The sequence below is a fragment of the Zingiber officinale genome, chromosome 9A (assembly GCF_018446385.1).
Source record: "Zingiber officinale cultivar Zhangliang chromosome 9A, Zo_v1.1, whole genome shotgun sequence".
Lineage (NCBI taxonomy): Eukaryota > Viridiplantae > Streptophyta > Magnoliopsida > Zingiberales > Zingiberaceae > Zingiber > Zingiber officinale.
In genome coordinates, this window is record NC_056002.1 from 5,715,506 (window position 1) to 5,733,872 (window position 18,367).

At 36.5% G+C, this 18,367-nt stretch overlaps 2 protein-coding genes across 2 annotated transcripts; one reads left to right on the forward strand and one right to left on the reverse strand.

Moving 5' to 3' along the window:
• Positions 1 to 256: 256 nt before the first annotated feature.
• LOC122019810 (integrin-linked protein kinase 1-like) lies at positions 257 to 8,693 on the reverse strand. The gene is made up of 11 exons (XM_042577351.1): positions 8,302 to 8,693; positions 5,403 to 5,477; positions 3,655 to 3,771; positions 2,621 to 2,715; positions 2,153 to 2,273; positions 2,001 to 2,080; positions 1,399 to 1,458; positions 1,201 to 1,322; positions 1,038 to 1,123; positions 822 to 937; positions 257 to 528 (listed from the first exon to the last, which is right to left on the reverse strand). The coding sequence occupies exons 1-11, from the start codon at positions 8,623 to 8,625 to the stop codon at positions 402 to 404; spliced, it is 1,323 nt and encodes a 440-aa protein (XP_042433285.1). The 5' UTR covers positions 8,626 to 8,693; the 3' UTR covers positions 257 to 401.
• A 4,866-nt stretch (positions 8,694 to 13,559) lies between these two features.
• On the forward strand, positions 13,560 to 14,487 carry LOC122021562. The gene is made up of 2 exons (XM_042579680.1): positions 13,560 to 13,566; positions 14,129 to 14,487. The coding sequence occupies exons 1-2, from the start codon at positions 13,560 to 13,562 to the stop codon at positions 14,485 to 14,487; spliced, it is 366 nt and encodes a 121-aa protein (XP_042435614.1).
• Positions 14,488 to 18,367: the final 3,880 nt, after the last annotated feature.

The following is an 18,367-nucleotide window of genomic DNA, read 5'->3' on the forward strand; positions in this document are numbered from 1 at the left end:
TCTCTGTCTTTCATACGTTTAATAAAGCAAAAGAACAGTAAGCAAATAGAAACATTTATTAACTGGTTTTCCTAGCTTTTAAGTGGAATCAAATATACAAGGTAGGTCGCAGCTATAATATGTGGACAGCAAATACGCTAGGTTGAACTTGGAATGGACTTAAAAATTTGAAACACAACAGTGTTATTGTTATTTAATTACTTATTTATTTTGGATAGAATGAAGAGTTTTAATGCTACATACAGACAGCCTTTGATAATCATGGTTCAAAAAGCAAAATTGATCATTCAAAGAGATTATACACAATTGTAGTTTTTTAATTATCTCATTATTTGCCAAATTATGATTTTCATTGATTTTTTTAACCACCAAAATGATGCGTAAAGATACAAAGAATTAATCTACTGGATGAAGATGTTCCAGGAGTGATCTGAGGAAAGGCTGTCCTTGATCCTTTCGAGCCTCTTGAGAATATCAAGAAACGAGGGCCTCTTATTAATTTCAGCAGCCCAACAAAGCTCTATCAAGCTGCAAAAGTTAGACAACAAATACAGGATATCATTTCCTGTTTTATGAAACAATTGCATAGCATGCTTAACTAATTGAGCCTGAACAAACCGGTGACCGGATATAAATGAACAAAATGAATTAACGGCTTCCTATTCCCTTTCATCTATTTCTAATTTCTGCTGATGAATAAATTAAAAATGAATATATAATGAAAATTTAAACCATGTAATTGTTCAGCAAAAATAGATTGCAGGAAAATAAAAGCAACTGGAATTGCACAAGTGAATTTGCACTACAATTTTATTTCTTACTCTCTCAGTTCTGGTGTATATCCTTTAGCACGGATCTTTGGACGGTTGCCTTCTGCGACAATCTTGGCTGCTTCATATGGTTCATGGCTTAAAAATGGTGCCTCACCTTCAAGCATCTAAGCAGACAACATAAATAAGCAGACACCATAATGGATGTCGATAGATTGACTAATTGCTGCTCGTTGAAAACTGAATGGTTAGTCAAAGAACACTTACCTCATACAATATCATAGCAAAAGAGAACACATCAACTTTCTTATCATATTTGCGATGTTTGAATACTTCAGGAGCCATATACCGGTCTGGCTCTCAAAAAAGAGAACTGAAAATCAGATGGTGTAAAAACATTATTCTGGATTTCAGAAATTTAGTAACTCACAACTTCCAGTTTCTCCTGTCATTTTGTATACATCGTGTGCATTTTGGGTACTGAGGAGCTTGCTGAGTCCAAAGTCTCCAACTTTCAAATGATCCGCATTTGCATTGACCAAAAGAACATTTCTGAGAGTGGCTTACTTGAGTAAGTACTACAGACAACCCTATACTAAGAAAGTATACAAATGCAAATTGAATTCACCTTGGTTTTAGATCTCTATGTATTATCACATTTGGTTCGTTATGAAGATATGCCATGCCCCTGTCTCACAATAACCATAGTCATCGTCAACAACTACCACATGCAATGTAGAGAGATGATGTATACAGAACATGGTATTTGTCATTGAATTGTCAGGAAGTGTCTCATAACAGCATCATTAGGGCTATTACCACCCAAAAACCGGGACATCACAAATCACTTTTCATATCTAGTTCCTTGACCAATTTTGTATGATAAACTATAATTAGGAATGTTAGTTGTTAATACAAAATTCTTTTTGCTCATAAGTAAGTTTATGGTTGCTTATCTTTTTCCTATACATCATGTTAACATCTAACTAGGTTATTCAAACAGAGCATCTACAACTTAAGCAGCAAGGCACAAAGGTTTAGAACCAACTCAATTGATACCAAAGGTAAGGCAAGTTGCCCAAAAAGGTAATATCCCATCTTTTTATTCGAAAGATTGTGTACCTTGCTGACAGTTACCATCCAAATAGTAATTTCTCATTACAATTAACAAATAAAACTGGAACCATATATGTAAAGATGTAAATGGTTATAAATGAAATACATAGATACCTGGCAATATCTAGTGCAAAGTTGATAGCTACTTGTGGACTAAGTGAACTCATTTCCTTGAGATACTGATGAAGATCACCCTGATAGAAGATGTTAAACGTTATCAAGTTAATTTCCCTTTTAAAAAACAGAAAAATATATGATTCTTATACCCCTCTTAAATACTCAGTAACTAGCATCAAGGGTTTTTTGTCGGTTACAGCTCCAAGGAATTGGACGACGTTGGGATGCCTCAGTTTTACCAATACATTTACCTCGTGGCGGAAGTCTTGGCTGAATAATAACATGATAGCTCGTAAGGTGTCATCATTTGTTGTTTACAATGGATCATTCAATGTTCTCTAGTAAACAATTACTCAGATTGTTGTAAGACGCAGTGATGTACTAATTGTAACATAGAATATGAAGGCAGTAATGAGAGTTCTGCATAAAGCGCCAATAGGAACATATGAACTAAGTAAATTTATTTCTTATCTATGTCAAAATTGAATTTTGTACTAAAAGGCTTACATAACCAATAGTCGTAAAAATAGGAACACCTGTTACTATAAGTTTAAAATAATAGTCGTAAAATTTCCAAAAGATAAAAGAAGATGAAAGTCAACAAAGTATGGTCTTACATAACCAATCTGTCATCTGATAAAGATGGAAGAATACGTTTGATAGCAACAGGTGTTCCACGCCAATAAGCTTTTATAATTTCGCCAAATGAACCCTACAGTTGCAAGCTACATCACTAAAGAGGAAAGTAGTCAAGAAATAAGAGAACAAATGCTCAGTCAACTAGAGACTACGAGAATCATTCGTATTGAAGATAACAGTTGCTGTGCCAGAAAAATAATTAACATAATTGCGAGAGAAGACAAAAGGTAACATAAATCCATATTGAGATGTTTGGCAAATGGAATCAACAAAAAAATGAATCCCTTCTTTTTAGCTATTATAACTAAGCAATTACCGGCATGTAGTACAAGCAGCAATGATAAATTGACAGAACACCAGCAAGAACTTTTTTTCATGATATTTAAATAAAATAAAATTAGTCAACAACTTTCTCAGAATATAAAAATGCTCATAGGTTTCCATGTTAAATACATGTTTTTCGTACCATAAAAAATAAACCTCTATGCAAACATCATTTTCTTGGTTGTCATTGTTCAAATTTTCTGGAATCTTACAAATCACAATCAGTCTTCCTTGGAGGCATCCAAGAATTACATCTAGCATTTTACATATCAAGGATGAAAGGCCAACTTTTCCATCTTCAATAGCACAAGATCAAATTGGATCTTAGAATCATCCTTTGCCACTGTTACTGCAGATTGTATTTGAGAAAAAGGCAGAAACAGCATGGTAAATGATCTGCAAAGTTTCATCATGATTGTCCAAATCCAGTTATTTAATTATAAAAAACCAGACACTGGTAGATATCAGAAGTAGTCTACCAAGAGTAGAAATGAACATTCAACCTTATACAGACAAAAGCTTTCAGAAACCAAAGAAATAGTTGAATTCAATTCTCAAACCTCCTAGGTTCATGTAGAGATGTCATATTGAAGATTTTTCATGACTGAAATTTTCAAATGTATAAGTTTATTTATTCATCATGTGATTGATGCACACATGAAGTCAGCTAAAATCTAGTAGCGCAGACCTTTCCGATGATTGTTGCAACAGAAAAATCCAGCTCAGATGGGTCAATTTCCCAGTCACACTTGCTAGGAAGAGGAGGTGGCACTGGCTTTGGTTCAAAATGGCTTCCATTTTGTCCCTGCAATGCGAACAGAGATTATTAAAGTTAGAGGTAGTCAATAAAAGGACAAGCGATCCAGGTGATCTTAAAGTAGGCACTACAACAATGACCTCCTAAAAGTTTGACATGTCATAACTCAATATGCATTATACAAAATAGGATAGAAGACATAGAACAAACATTTATAAATTTAATATACTGAACATGGTATAGAAAATCTTAAATCTCATGTACTAGTAATACACATTGCCTTTGCAATCAGCATTTGGCAGTGGTAGCTGCCATGCTAATTAAAAAATAAAGGTTGAAATAGAGATAGCATGAACAGAAGAGTTAACAAAGAGAATGGCATATACCAGTTATGTTCTTCCCAGGTGTTGTTCTTCATATTTATGACTAAGGGAAGGCAGAGTAGAAAAGAACAGGAATAAGGAACTAAGATATACGAATAATTAATAGTAGTGGCAAAGGCTCTATTTGAATCATTCATTTAACCAGCTGCACTAAGGTAGGGTAGGCTCCTAGTGCCAGAAGGAATCAATTACTCTGAACTCAATCTGTATTTGCCAGTTTGGTGGATGAATCAACATAAGCAGTGACAACACTTCAGACTGGGCATATCCACATTGTTCCTATCTGTACATATGAAAAATGGAATTTTGACCAGAAAGCATGATCTGCTACGTCATACTGAAGCTTAACAATGAAACCAAGCCATGTATTAACAAACCCTTCCTAGAGCCCACCAATTCTTCCTCGGAATAAAGAAAAGAGAAAACAAATGTTTGTTAAATTTAAACTTTCTTAAAGAGGTTAAATTCCAAAAATAAAGCAAGTAAAATGACAAATTTGATGAGTTAGGAAGCGAGGAATCTGAGGTTTACAAATCTTCTCTAAAAGAACTCTTTATTCCTATAGGTGACCACTTAAACAAAACTATTTAAAGACAATTGCATATGCAAAAAATGAATCATGTCAATAGTAATAATTAAAAAACAAAACAAAAAATCTCACTAGCAGATTAATAAATACAAGTTAAATTTTTAAAAAAACTCCTAGGTGTAACTTTTTTTGCCAAGAAGAAATCTTAATGATACTTCACTAATAAAGCCTTAATAGACATGGTTAGCTGATATCATGTGGAAAGAGAATCAGCAAATCTTTTTTTGTGCCCACATACAACAGAAAAATGACATAGGATCAAGATTAGATGGCAGTAAAACAGAAGGAATTTAGGAAACTGATTGACACCATATTACCACAAAAATAACGTCATCTTAATTATCTTAAAGGGAGAATAAGTTATAGGAGTATTGAGCCATATGCAATATGGCAAACTATTGCAAAGTTCAATCATTTGAAATTTATAGGTTAGCTGGAGATTTTACAAGGACAAATTTCTCATACAAAAGAACTTGAATTTGAAAAGTAAAGGCAAACATTGTTTTTTCAAACATCAAGTTCAGGTCATTGTTAAAATTCCAAATCCTGAAGATAAGCATAACTGCAAGATATGTATAAGTGCCAGGGAAGATGAAATTTTGCATTCCAGGAACTCATGTAATGGATGAAAATGCTACTCAGAAAAATTGTTAGTGTTTATACCTAGCAGTACAAGAATGCAAATGTTAGTCAGCACAGAAACTTACAAAAGATAATCCACCATTTGAACTTAGAAGCTCAATCATGCTACGCTTCTTAGCGCCTTCTGCATCAGCTAATGGCTGTCAAGAACCATAATAGTGAGGGTAAGTCCACCATAGTTGAGCTCTTTCATGTATGATAAAAGTAATTTATTCTACTTTTTAATCATAGCAACAACATCGTCAGATATCTCAAATAAAACACAGTATTTGCTCTTTAAAACTAGTAGTATCACTGCTCAGTCAATTGTTGCAGAAAACTGATTACGACTGTGCTTTTAAACATTTAATTGGTAAATATACCATACTAATATGGGTTAGATCTGTTTAGTATATTGTTAAGTAAATTAAATTGTATCAATCTTGGGTGAAAACAAACAGGGAGCCCCAAACTTACAAAATCATAGACGCACCAGTTTTTGAATTTTCACCAAGACTACCCCCCATTCCCAAATTATAACTTGTCCACTTGTATCCCTGCTGGCGTAAACACCTGCATCCCCCATCAGTTGGGCCCGTCCTCTGTCTCAGCTTCACCCTCGTCACCTCCCTCATCATCTCCATTGGTGTATGCCCACAGTTGCCACTTGCCAACCCCGTTCTACTGCATTGGCTTCACCATCACCCCCTCCTTTGTCATTCCACGTAGCAGCCATGATCTCACATGCACAACAGCACTGACCTTAGTGCACACAACCTCAACCACTGACAACAAACTTTAAGAACATGTGGTTGGTGTCAACACATGGTGGCATGTCAATGCTCCTTGGCATCTACTGACACGAGACAAGTATCAGCAAGCTGGTCCAACCGGCTTGTGCATTCTGTGTGGAGCATCAACAGCATGGAGAGAAGTGGGCTTCATCCTGAAGCTAACGGAGACAAGTGCCAACAAGGGTAATTAAAGAACAAGGACATCTTTTTGATGAAAAATCAAACAGGGGAGCCCCTTTGATATTCTAAAAATTGGAGTGTCCCTTTGATTTTTGTCCATTGATCTTTTAATAAGTTTTCAGTTTTGTTTCTTATTATGAAAGATTTTAGTAATAGTTGTTTAAAATGTTAGTAATATTTTCACTTGATTGAGTTGTACCTAGGAAAGAGGTTTGAGGTGTAAAAATTGGACTATGTAATATCAGTTTTGCCTGGCATGGAACCTTGACCGAACACCGATCATGTCTCCCTAGCTTAGCCACTGCTATCCATCTTACTAACATCTCCACAAAGAGTGTCCAGGATAACATGTGGGAGCTGGTTATGTCCATGAAACGTACCAACTCTTAGATAAGATAATTATTTTCATATACCAATAAAAGTAGGAAAAACTACATTGATATCCATATGAAGCAAACAACCCATTTTTGAAAAGTGAATACACATAAGTGAGCTTACTCCTGCCAGTCTAGGATTTCTGTGATAAATCATAATCCTGTGCACAGACAGATCATGTAGGACAAGTGAATGCACAAAAGTGTGTTTACTCCAGCTAATCTGCATTTTATGATCTAATCCTATGAGCTTATTATCTTTAAAACTAGAGTTTCTTGCTTTACCTTCTGAAAGTCGCTCTAATCTCATATGCTACCGTGTCACTAAAAACAATCAGTAGTTCTAAATTGATAATTTTAACTACAAATTTTGTAAGCTGAACTGAGTGGACTGACCAGATGATATCTTATAATTGTCTAATACTATTCTATTTGATGTTTATATATTTTTGTTTTGACAAATAATTTCCTAGGTGATTCAAATCTGATTTTCAAACCAATCTGATTCATTATCATGTTTTCCACAACCCAAATTCATTGAAGTCACTAAACCTAGGATAGGCGAGCAAAATAGCATGAATCTGATATAGAGATATTCAAGGTCACATTTGCTGACTGTTGTGGTTATAAATTCTAACATTTTGAGTTTTCAAGTTAATAGATTTCTAATAGCCAAAAGCCTTCGGTCTTAAAGTTGAAATGAATTTGCTAGTTTGACTAGGTTTGACTTGTAATTGACCCAATCCTGCTTTAAAATTTAAAAGGTAAAGCCCAGCAAAGAACAAGTTAAATGGCCAAGTAGAATCTATCAATCTCAGATCAGCATAATTGTTTGACCATGATCATTATCATTTTTTTGGCTTTTCTTCAATCTTATTCAAAGTGGTGAATTGAATTAAAAGTTGGTAATGAAGGTTAATAATAAACTTCATATGTATTTCAGATTTTATAAGCTTCTCGACAACTAGTAATATATCAGTTGTACCCACTTTCAACTCCTGCTTTGTTAAAATTCCTCCGACATAACATGAGAGTCATTGGTGAAGGTCCAATTTATTTAACCTGAATTTCATCCTTGCAAGATATAGAATAAGTACAGGCAAGAATATTATGTAAACAAGTATGAAGCCCTATTTTTCTCCTTGAGTCAATTCTAGAACAAAAAATTTATGCTGTCATAATCATTACAGTCCTCAATTTAGTGGATACAAACATAAAAACAAGGAAGTAAAATTTCCAAGCAAAATTTAGGCCTGCCTCTAATGCTGTTGCCTAGATAAGAAAAAAAATAACCATAATCACAAGCCAATTTCAAAGCCTTTCCCGAGTTTTGACCCTAAAAAAAAACTCTCCCAAGTTATGAATGCTACTTTTTATAATAAATCATAAAAAGTTACCATGCTTGTTTCCGCAATCTCCTCAGCATTATATCACATTCAATTTTCTAATTATTTACTTTATTTTCAGTTTTGTGTCCATTTGATGTGGTAGAGGAATTAATAGTTCAACCCCCTGATTAACTACATCCATAATACTAGAACGCCATCCCTCAAAAAGGATCACACAAAATACTCTCGGAGAGTACGAAATCGAACGAAAAGACGAGGATACGGGGGAGTAGACATGTTCCGCCTCACCGTGTTCTTCCACCGGTCTTGGGAATTGACGTCGGCGCCAAACTCGATGAGGCACTTGGCTATCCCGACCCAACCGTGGAGCGCCGCGACGTGGAGAGGGGTCCGTTTGTCGTAGTCGTGGGCATTGACGAGGTCAGGGTCCTCCTCGAGGAGCTTACGCACGGCGGCGACGTCGTTTTGGTGGGTGTGCCAGAGGATGAGCGACGTCCGGCTGACCCGCGCCTTCTCCTTCTCCTTCTGCTTGCCAGAAGCGGACGAGGAACGCGCTGACGAGTCGCATGCCTCGCCGGCGCCATTGTTACCGTCGGTGCGGACGCTGTTCATGGGCTCGCGAAGAAGAGGGCCCTCCGTCGCCGTCCGGATCCAAATTGAGAAAGGAATTAATTGCTAAACAAAATTAAGGATCGCAAATCAACAATTAATGGCCACGTCACTTTTCCTTTTTTCTTTTCCCCCCAATTTTATTAATCAATTTAATTCTGACGATTCATAATGCTGGAGACAGAATTTTCTTTTCGTTCACGCTTGTGCTGGAAGTGCAAATGGGCTGGCACCACGGGACCCACTGGGGCCCGGCACCGTTGAAAAACATGAAGAGAGCATTTCGCTCATTTTCACGGGCTCCTTTATTATATTGGACTTCTACTACTCTGTTTCTTGCTTCTTTGTGTTCTTGTTGAAAGCGTGCACTCGATCACTCAAATGATGTAATTAATTACTTTCCTGGTGAGAAAAAGAGGATGGAAAGAGGAGTAAGCGATGAGAGAGAAAAAAAAAAAACAAAACCTAAGGTTTACAAAGAAAAATAAGATATAAATAGATAGTAAAAGAAATAATAAAAGAGTAATTTATCCTTATATAATAATAATTTAACATATACTAGCATCCACTTAAATTCATGATGCATAAAACTTTGAGAGTTTGTTAATCAGAAATTGAAAATATGTGATAGAATATGCCTTAGTGAGTAAATCTGTAATTTGCATGAAAGATAAGACAAATGACAAAGTGATTGTGTCATTCTAATAGTGATGGTGAGTGAGATGACAACCGATTTCGATATGCTTGATGCGCTCATGAAAGATAAAATTGTGAATAATTTGAATGACACTGAAGTTGTCACAATGCATAGGGGTAAGGTTTGAGAGAAAAACATTCATATCAGCAAGTATCCAATGTAATCAAACAATTTCAGCAGTAGTAGAAGTTATATCATGATATTCTGCTTCAGTAGAAAATGAGAGATAACATTTTATTTTTTATTCTTCCAAGAGATAAGAAAATCTCTCAAGAAAATACAAATCTTGTGGTGAACTTATGATATATAGAATCACCGCCTCAATGTTGGCTAGAGGGAGGGTGAATAGCCCCTGTACAAAATCAAACAAAAATACCTTCCTCAACTTATAACTTAAACAAACACTTGCATAAAAGAATAAGGAAACCAAAAAAGACAAAGACACAGAAATTTTTACTTGGTTACAAATGGGGAGATTATTAATCCAAGGAAGTAGAGCGCACTAATATCTCCTTCAAGCAGAGAAGACTCTTTACAGCAATGATCACACGAAAACAGAAAGCTAAATGGAAAAATGTAAGCATATAAGTGTTGTTGCAAGAATGCTTGTTGTATTTAGCTACTTGGACTAAGACTGTATTTATAGCATTGGTCGGGGCGCCTGGGAGGGTTCCAGGCGCCTGGGGGGATAAAACTTTATCCCTTTCGCAACGGATCGCGGTCAAACGTGATCCGGATAAACTTCAGTTCCAGGCGCCTGGACCAAGAAAGTCAATCATGTTCACTTTTTCCAATCCGGGCCTTCCGCTCCGGCTCCGTTCGCTTGGGTGATTTCGGACATTCGAAATAGGGCTCACCCAACCCCAACTTTCGGCCTTCTCCTCGAGCAACCTTCCGCTCTGACTTCTCGTCCTTCAGAAACGCCGCACGCCTCCTCGTCCGCTCGTGTACTCTTCCGCAGCACCTCATCCCTCAAACGCACCGAGTCCGTTGGCTCTCTCCCGTGTCTTCCTTCTCGCTAGCTGCGTCTTTTGCTCGACTTCCTGTGCTCCTAAGTTCCTGCACACTTAGACATAGGGTTAAAAACAACAAGATCTAACTTAACTTGTTTCATCACATCAAAATAACATTGAGGTACCAACAATCTTCCCTTTTTTGATGTGAGCAACCCAAGTTAAGTTAAGTTAAGATAAACCAATATAAAATAAAAGTAATAAATTTACAATTAAAGTGCAAAAATTTTTAAAAGTTAAACTACCTCCTCCTAAACTTAATCTTCCCTTCTCCCCCTTTGATCACATAAAAAATGGGGTACAAAAAAAATCTAAGGGTTAAATTTAAAAAAAAATAGGAAAGTTTTTTTGAAAAAAAACTGATTTTCAATATTTTGAAAAACCTATCAAGTTTATCTTGATAACACTTAAAATAATTTTTATAAAAATTTTCTTAAAAAAATATTGATATAATATCAATATTTTTCTAAGTTTAAAAAAAAATAATTTTGTAGAAATAATTTTGGAAAAAGTAAAGCTGATACTAAAAAAAAAAATTAAGTTAAAATTTCTAAGTTTAAAAAAATGAGTAACTATTTAAAATATTTTTTAATTATAATTAAATACTTTATCAATTAGTCAATTAAATATTTTATTTCGTTAATTGACTTCCAAGCTGTGGTGAGACACTAGGCCTTCTTGGTTATTAGATCATTAACCACTTTTAGACAAAGCCTCATAATGAAATCAAATATTTAATGTACTTTTTGAAAGCTCTAAGTCTAATTAAACTTTAATTTAGACAAGTCTTTGGAACCCAATATAGGTTCCTTCCAACTGGGTTAACTAGAAATTTCTTTGGTATATATTTCTGAGAAAATTTTCTAATTTATCTTTTGTGGTAATAAAAGTACCAATTTAGACCATTAAAATTTCTACTACTTGTATTAGATGAGCATGCATGATTTTTAAAGTTCTTTATTTCTTTTTGCAAAATATTATTTTCCAATTTTACTTTGTCAAATTCTTCTAATGGTAAAGATTTAGCTAGAATTAATTTCAATTCTTTATTTTTTTTTTCAAGTTTGCAACAATCTTTAGTTAATAATTTAATACATTTAAACAACTTATCAAGTGGAAGAGATCGTACCTAACTTACCTTGTCAATCTCGTTGTCTGTAGCTCCCCCTGAACTGCTGCTTTCTTCTGTTGACGCTCCCCCTTCATCGGACAAGCTTTCTTTGTGTTCATCTTCCTGATGACTTGCCATCAACTCAAGTATGGAAAAGGCTTCGAACTCTGATTCGGACGACGTTTCGTCCCACGTCGCCTTTAGGGTCTTGTACTTGTTCTTGCCTTTGTTCTTCTTGTTGATCTTTAACTTAGGGCAGTTGTTTTTAACATGCCCTTCTTCATTGCAGTGGTAGCATCTGATCGTTTTTCTTTTTCTACCCTGTGGATGGTTAGATTTTCTAGATTTACGTAACTTTTTAAAACATCTTATCATCATTACCGTTTCATCGTCGTCGAGAGAGGACTCTGAACTTTGTTCATCCATCTTTGCCTTAAGGGCAATGTCGTGCTTCGGCTCCTTCTTTGTATCTGCACATCTCGATTCATGGACTTCAAAGGTTGAAAATAATTCTTCTAAGGTAACATATTCTAAATCCTTAGAGATATAGTAGACATCTACTAATGATGCTCATTTTGTATTTCTACGGAATGCATTAAGAGCATGCCTTAGCGAATCTCGGTTGCTTACATTTTCTCCGAGATTCAAAAGTCTGGTGATGAGCTCCTTGATCCTCGAGTGAAGGTGTGCAATTGTTTAGTCTTCCTCTAATCGGAGGTTGCTGATCTGGTTACGAAGTAAGTCCTGTCTCGCAAGTTTCACCTCTGAGGTTCCTTCATAAAGTTCCAGGAATTTTTCCCAGAGCTCCTTGGCAGACCCGTAAGTTCCAATCTGATTGACTTCTTGTGGCGGGAGGGCGCTCAGCAGATGAAGCTCTGCTTTTTCATTTGCCACAAAGTCTGCTTGTTCCTTCTTCGTCCATTGATATTTTTGCTTGCCTTCCGGCACTTCAAAACCGAATTCCATTATTAATAATAAATCAAAGTATGTTTTGAAAAATACCTCCATTCTCTTTTTCCAGCTCGCGAACTCCCACTCGAACTTTGGTGGGTAAATGCTTGGTCCGGCCATCTCGCGTGCTTCATTCGGCGGTTAGTCCTCCTGAAGCGAACCTCGCTCTGATACCACTTGTTAGGACCTTTGGCCGCCGGCTAGAGGGGGGTGAATAGCCCCTACACAAAATCAAACAAAAATACCTTCCTTAACTTATAACTTAAATAAACACTTGCATAAAAGAATAAGGAAACCAAAAAGATAGAGGCACAGAAGTTTTTACTTGGTTACAACCTGGGAAGTTGTTAATCCAAGGAAGTAGAGCGCACTAATATCTCCTTCGGGCGGAGAAGCCTCTTTACAGCAATGATCGCACAAAAACAGAAAGCTAAATGGAAAACTGGAAGCGTACAAGTGTTGTTGCAAGAATGCTTATTGTATTTAGCTTTTTAGACCAAGGTTGTATTTATAGCCTTGGTCGGGGCGCCTGGAAGGGTTCCAGGCGCCTGGAGGGGGATAACACTTTATCCCCTTCACAACGGATCATGGTCAAATGCGATCCAGATAAACTTCGATTCCGAGTGCCCGAACTGATTTCGGGCGCCCGAACTGATTTCGGGCGCCCGAACCAGGAGAGTCAATCACGTTGACTTTTTTCAGTCAGGACCTTCCGCTCTGACTCCACTCGCTTAGGTGATTTCGGCCATCCGAAATAGGGTTCACTCGAACCTAACTTCCGGCCTTCTCCTCGAGCAATCTTCCGCTCTGGCTTCTCATCCCTCAGAAACGCTACGCGCCTCCTTCTTGTCTGCCCGCGTACTCTTTCGCAGCACCTCGTCCCTCAGACGCACCAAGCCCGTCGGCTCTCTCCTGTGTCGTCCTTCTCGCTAACTACGTCTTTTGCTCGACTTCTTGTGCTCCTAAGTTCCTGCATACTTAGACACAAAGTTAAACACAACAGGACCTAACTTAACTTGTTTGATCACGTCAAAACAACCTTGGGGGTACCAACACTTATGCGGTTGTTCTTCAAGCTTTTCAAAATCTTGATCTTTCTAGTTTCTTTAACATTCGGTTTCTTCGACCTGGTTATGTGTTTATGCATCTCACATCGAGTGAGGACATGGCTTGTATGTGGACTCATGGTGTTTGATCGACCGAGATAAGATTCAAACACTACAACAAAAATGTTAAAAGACAACACCCCTACGACAACGGTTTTAGAAGGAAGTGTTGTTAATTTGGTTAAAGACAACAGTTTTTGACAAAACCGTTGTCTTTGAGCTTTCAAAAAAAAACAAAAGACAACAGTTTTATAAAAATTATTGTCGTTGAGCGACTTTTTGTAAAATCAACAACACATTTTACAACGGTTTTCTAAAACTATTGTCTTTAAGCGCTTTCTTAGGGGGTCAAAGACAACGATTTATTAAAACCGTTGTCTTTGACTTTTTTCTTTCGCCGTTTTTTCCCTTCACAGTTTTTGTTGTGGCGGTGTTTTGCATTCCCTCCGAAAATTTTTTGGCACCCTATTTTCCGCCTTAGCCTTCCCGAACCCTAAACTCCTCTCCTCATACGATCTCTCCCCCCCCCCCCCCCCTACCTTCCTACCGAAACCTTCAGAAGGGGTGAGAGGATGGATTTTAGGGGCTCCCTCCTCCTCTTTCCCCCTCTGCTCATCACCATCGCCAGATTCCCGTTCGCACTGCCGTTTCGGTGACCCCGACTTCACCCTCAGCCCCGGCACGCTGTACGACGTGCTCGGCGTCGCCGCTGCCACATTGGGGCTCGAGATCATGGTGGCTTACTGGAGGCTCGCCGGCGCATGCCACCCGAACGCGGTGGTCGCGGCGGACCGGCTGACGAGTTCATGTGGATCCACGCGGCCTACGAGACGCTCTCTGACTTGGACAAGAGCACCGAGTATGATCGAGGGGTCCTCGTCGCCGATCGGAGATGGAGGTCGTTCCATTCTTCCTGATCGTCGTATTCCTTCTACGCCGGCCGACGCCAACCGCGGACGTGGGAGATGGACCAGTGCTGGTAACTAACAAGATGCATCAAAGGTGTTTGATTATATGCCGATCTCAAATTTTCTACCCTAAATTTCTTTATTGCTGTTCTTTGTACATGTTCACAGATCAAATAATCTTTGATCTCGCCAAACAACCTCTTCTTATTTCAATTTTGTTTTCCCTTTTCCTTAGGCAATCGTATTAATCTAAGATTACAATCAAAACTAAAGAAAACCTTTGACTTCATGTTCTGTTTGCTTTAAAAACAAGAAGTTCTGAGACTTCTCGGATCTCTATTTGATCAGCAACTCTTTGGTTTTTTTAAGAAAGGTTTTTACTCAAGTTGCTACAATTAATTCATAGATGCAAACGGAGGAAGCATTTGATTGTGATGGTTTCGCTTCACCTTCCTTTAGAGGAACAGCTGAACAACTTTGTAACAAATGAATAAGCCTTCTTGTCTCATCTAACCTTAAAAAGTGTACCAGCTTCCTACTTCCTTGAGTTAGGACATGGAGGCAGTGAGGATGGCAGCAATTATGAGTAAGAACATGGAGGCAGTGAGGATGAGCGAAAGGTATGTCTCACCTAGGTTTTGTTTGGAAAAGTGATTTTTTTTTAAAAAAAATAATTTTATTAAACATATTTAAAATCATTGGGGTAAGTTACAAGGCTTGCAAAGATGAAATGTGAGTTTTTCCAGGTTGTGTTGTTTCATTATTTGTCAGCATTTTGCAATCAATTGGTTTATAAGAATCTTTGAATTTTTGAAGCATATGTAATGAAGCATTATTTTAAGAACAAGGAGAAGCTACTTTTATATAAATGTGAGTTTGTACAACTTTTGTGTTTCTTCCTTTGGCGATAAGAATTTATTGCTTGGAACTGCAGAATTCTCCTTTTTCTTTGCTTATGTTTGGAACTAATCTTGCTTTCTGAAAACCATTAGTGTTTGTATAATGGTGTTGTATCTGCCTCAAGGTTGGAATTGGTCTTGCTTCCTTCCTTTGAGAAATGGAAATGAAAATTCATATACAATTGAAGTAATTGTTTATGATTATTTTCTGTGACAACAGAGAATTCAATTGTGTTACTCTGCTGATTTTCCTTGCTTAAATGTTGGAAAACCAAAAGGACCATCATATGTGCCCCTTGAGGTTTTTGAGCTCATTCTACTTCACTTTTTTTTATTTTTTTTTGAAAGAACCTTTATTTTTATCCTGACAAATTTGGCAAACTATTCAGTTCTGCTCCTTAGTTTCACTGCAAAGATATACCAAATCACTGTCAACATTTCAACAAGCTTCCCTGGTGGAAAAGTCAAGGTTGAAGCCTTATGAATGAATAAGTGTCCTCAGTGAGGTATGTGTCGATCTTTAAGATTGGTTTTGTTGGTATGACATGTATGCTGTTTTTTCATGCTTCTCCTTGGATGATAGATAGGCTTTGAGATTCAATAATTATGATGCTCACCCACTCCTACATGCATGTAGCGTTAGCATTGCCACTGCTTTTACTCAAATAGAAGGCGTAGTATTGCAACCTCCCCGGGTATGATTTTATGTTTTGTATTTATATTTTTACGTATTATTTGAGGTTATTTATGACAAAAGCAAATGCTGCAGCTCAGAGTTGGCAATGGAGAGGACTTTATTCCATCAAGGGGGAGATGGAATTTTAACCAAAAGGTGTTTTTTTTTTCTTTCAATGAGTTTATTATTGTAGTTAAAATATATACCTCTTTCAGAAATTAATGGAGCCGTCTCAAATCACCCGTTGGGTTGTTGTTAATTTTTTAGCTCGACGTGATGTTTCAAGCCTCATACATGACATGCGCAAATGCACAAATATGAAGCGCATTGTATGTTTTGACATTACTTTTTTCCCATGGAGTTTTAAATGCAGGGACAATTATTTTTAACCAAATTTGTCATACAAGGAATTATGACTTCTACATGTGCTCTAATGCTGGCATGATTGCAAGCTCTGTGTTTCAAAAGTTGTACTCTATTTAAAGCCTTTACATTTATAAATTTTTAGCATTCTTGGTCGGTGTGGATTTTATTTGGGTGCTTTCTTTTTTACAAGTACCTGCTTTGTGAATTACTAGGTATATTTTCAAAATTAAATTATCAATGTTCTTGACAGGAACTTGCTTTATGGATTAAATTCTGCCATTTGTCTAAATAAATTCAATATTTCAAGAGCTATAAGTAATTCAAGTTTTTCTTATATTGGTGTTTGTAATTTCATAGGGTACAACCCGACCCACTCATGACCATGTGCTAATGGATGAGAATGGATTTATTACTGATTTCCTGCAGGAGCTTGTTCATTCCCTTTCTCATGTGTAAGCACTTGTTTATATATACGTAACTAATATTTTAGTTCTCCAATGATTAATATTGTAATTGAGATATCCTATTCTATGTCCAAATGTACAAATATAAGAGGAGTACAACTGTGATATCTGTGGGTAAGTTGGTTCGTGATTTGTGCCATACCTTATAAATTGTTAGGACCCCTGTATTGAAAAATCTGGACTGTGGTTTCATTTGAAGGTTTGACTATTCTTTCCAAGTTAAACTTGTGAAAATTTTAGGTCAACTAGAGTCCATCCAATCCTACCAGACAAGATTAGTGACTGGTTCCAGTTTTAACCTGCTGAAGTGAATTGTCCAAGATTTTGAAACTTGTCTCCTTTGATCATAAATAACTTGCATGTTTTGACAAGATCTAATAAACATTTCTTTTATTTATATGATTGTTTTTACAAGATCTAATGATTTTTTTTTCTATAATTGTAGATTGTGCCTTGTCCATTGTTAGCACTTGCAATTTACTTGGAAGTTGTTTCGGTGTTGTCCTACATAAGGTCAACGACTGATGCAAAACATAAAGGTAAAACCTAAATTATCATATCTTTGCATATTCATAAATAAAATATGTTGTCTTTTAACATTTTAGCTTCTGTTGTGTTTTTTGTTTTTTTAACTCATGTAGTTCAATGAAATAATGGGTTAAGCTTCCGAATCCAAGTTCGGTCTAGAGAAGGACCATAGTGAGTACTTAACCAAATACCAAAGGTTTCATTGATTCAAATGAAACTTGAGGGACTAAATTTAAGTATTCAAACCTCTATCATGATCATGGGTATTGGCTAAGTCTCAACTTATTAGGAGGTAAGAAATGACCCCTCTTTCTTCTTTAGAAATCTAGCACATCATATTAATATTTTTTTTCTTCTCTTCATCCTGAAGGAAAGTAATCTCCAGGACGTTTATTTTCAGAAAAGGGATAAAGCTAGGTTTGCAAGCTAAGTCTATGAAGTTTTGTATGCAGAAAAAGGACCAGTACGTGAAGATTGTTAGCACATCCTGATCACTTGATCTATTCAGAAACGGATAAGTTAATTTGCATGGTTGTGGTTTGATAAACTTAATTTTGTGGTTGTCATGAACTTATGGTCATGTTTGGATAGCTTAGCTTGTAGTAATTGTAGAAGTTTATAAACTTAACTTAAGTGAATGTACATATATGTTGTACCAGTTTTTGGTTGAGACAAGATGTATAAAACGCAACTGAATGTATATATGTTGACAATGGTTTTGTGAATGTATATATGTTGTACAGGTTTGTGTGTAAAAAAATTATTTTATCTATTCGTGATGCATTTTCTAATCAACATAGACAACAATTTTTTAACCGTTGTGAAAATTATGCAAAGACAATGGTTTTAAACTAAATTGGAAGAAAGACAACAGTGTATTTGTTGTCAAAAGCATATCTGCGATCAAAATTATTGCAAAACTGGCAATTACAATGGTTTTATATGTTGCAGAACTGTTGTCATTGGTATTAAAAGACAACGCTTTAAATCCGTTGCATGACTATTGTCTAATGTGATCAAAGACAA

Excerpts from the sequence above, each read along its gene's own strand:
- LOC122019810 (XM_042577351.1), bottom strand. The coding sequence starts at position 8,625 with ATGAACAGCGTCCGCACCGACGGTAACAATGGCGCCGGCGAGGCATGC. Across the intron at positions 5,478-8,301 it reads AAGACCGGTGGAAGAACACG|CCATTAGCTGATGCAGAAGG; the intron begins GTGAGGCGGAAC and ends GGTTCTTGACAG. Across the intron at positions 2,716-3,654 it reads TTGCAACAATCATCGGAAAG|GGTTCATTTGGCGAAATTAT; the intron begins GTCTGCGCTACT and ends TTGCAACTGTAG.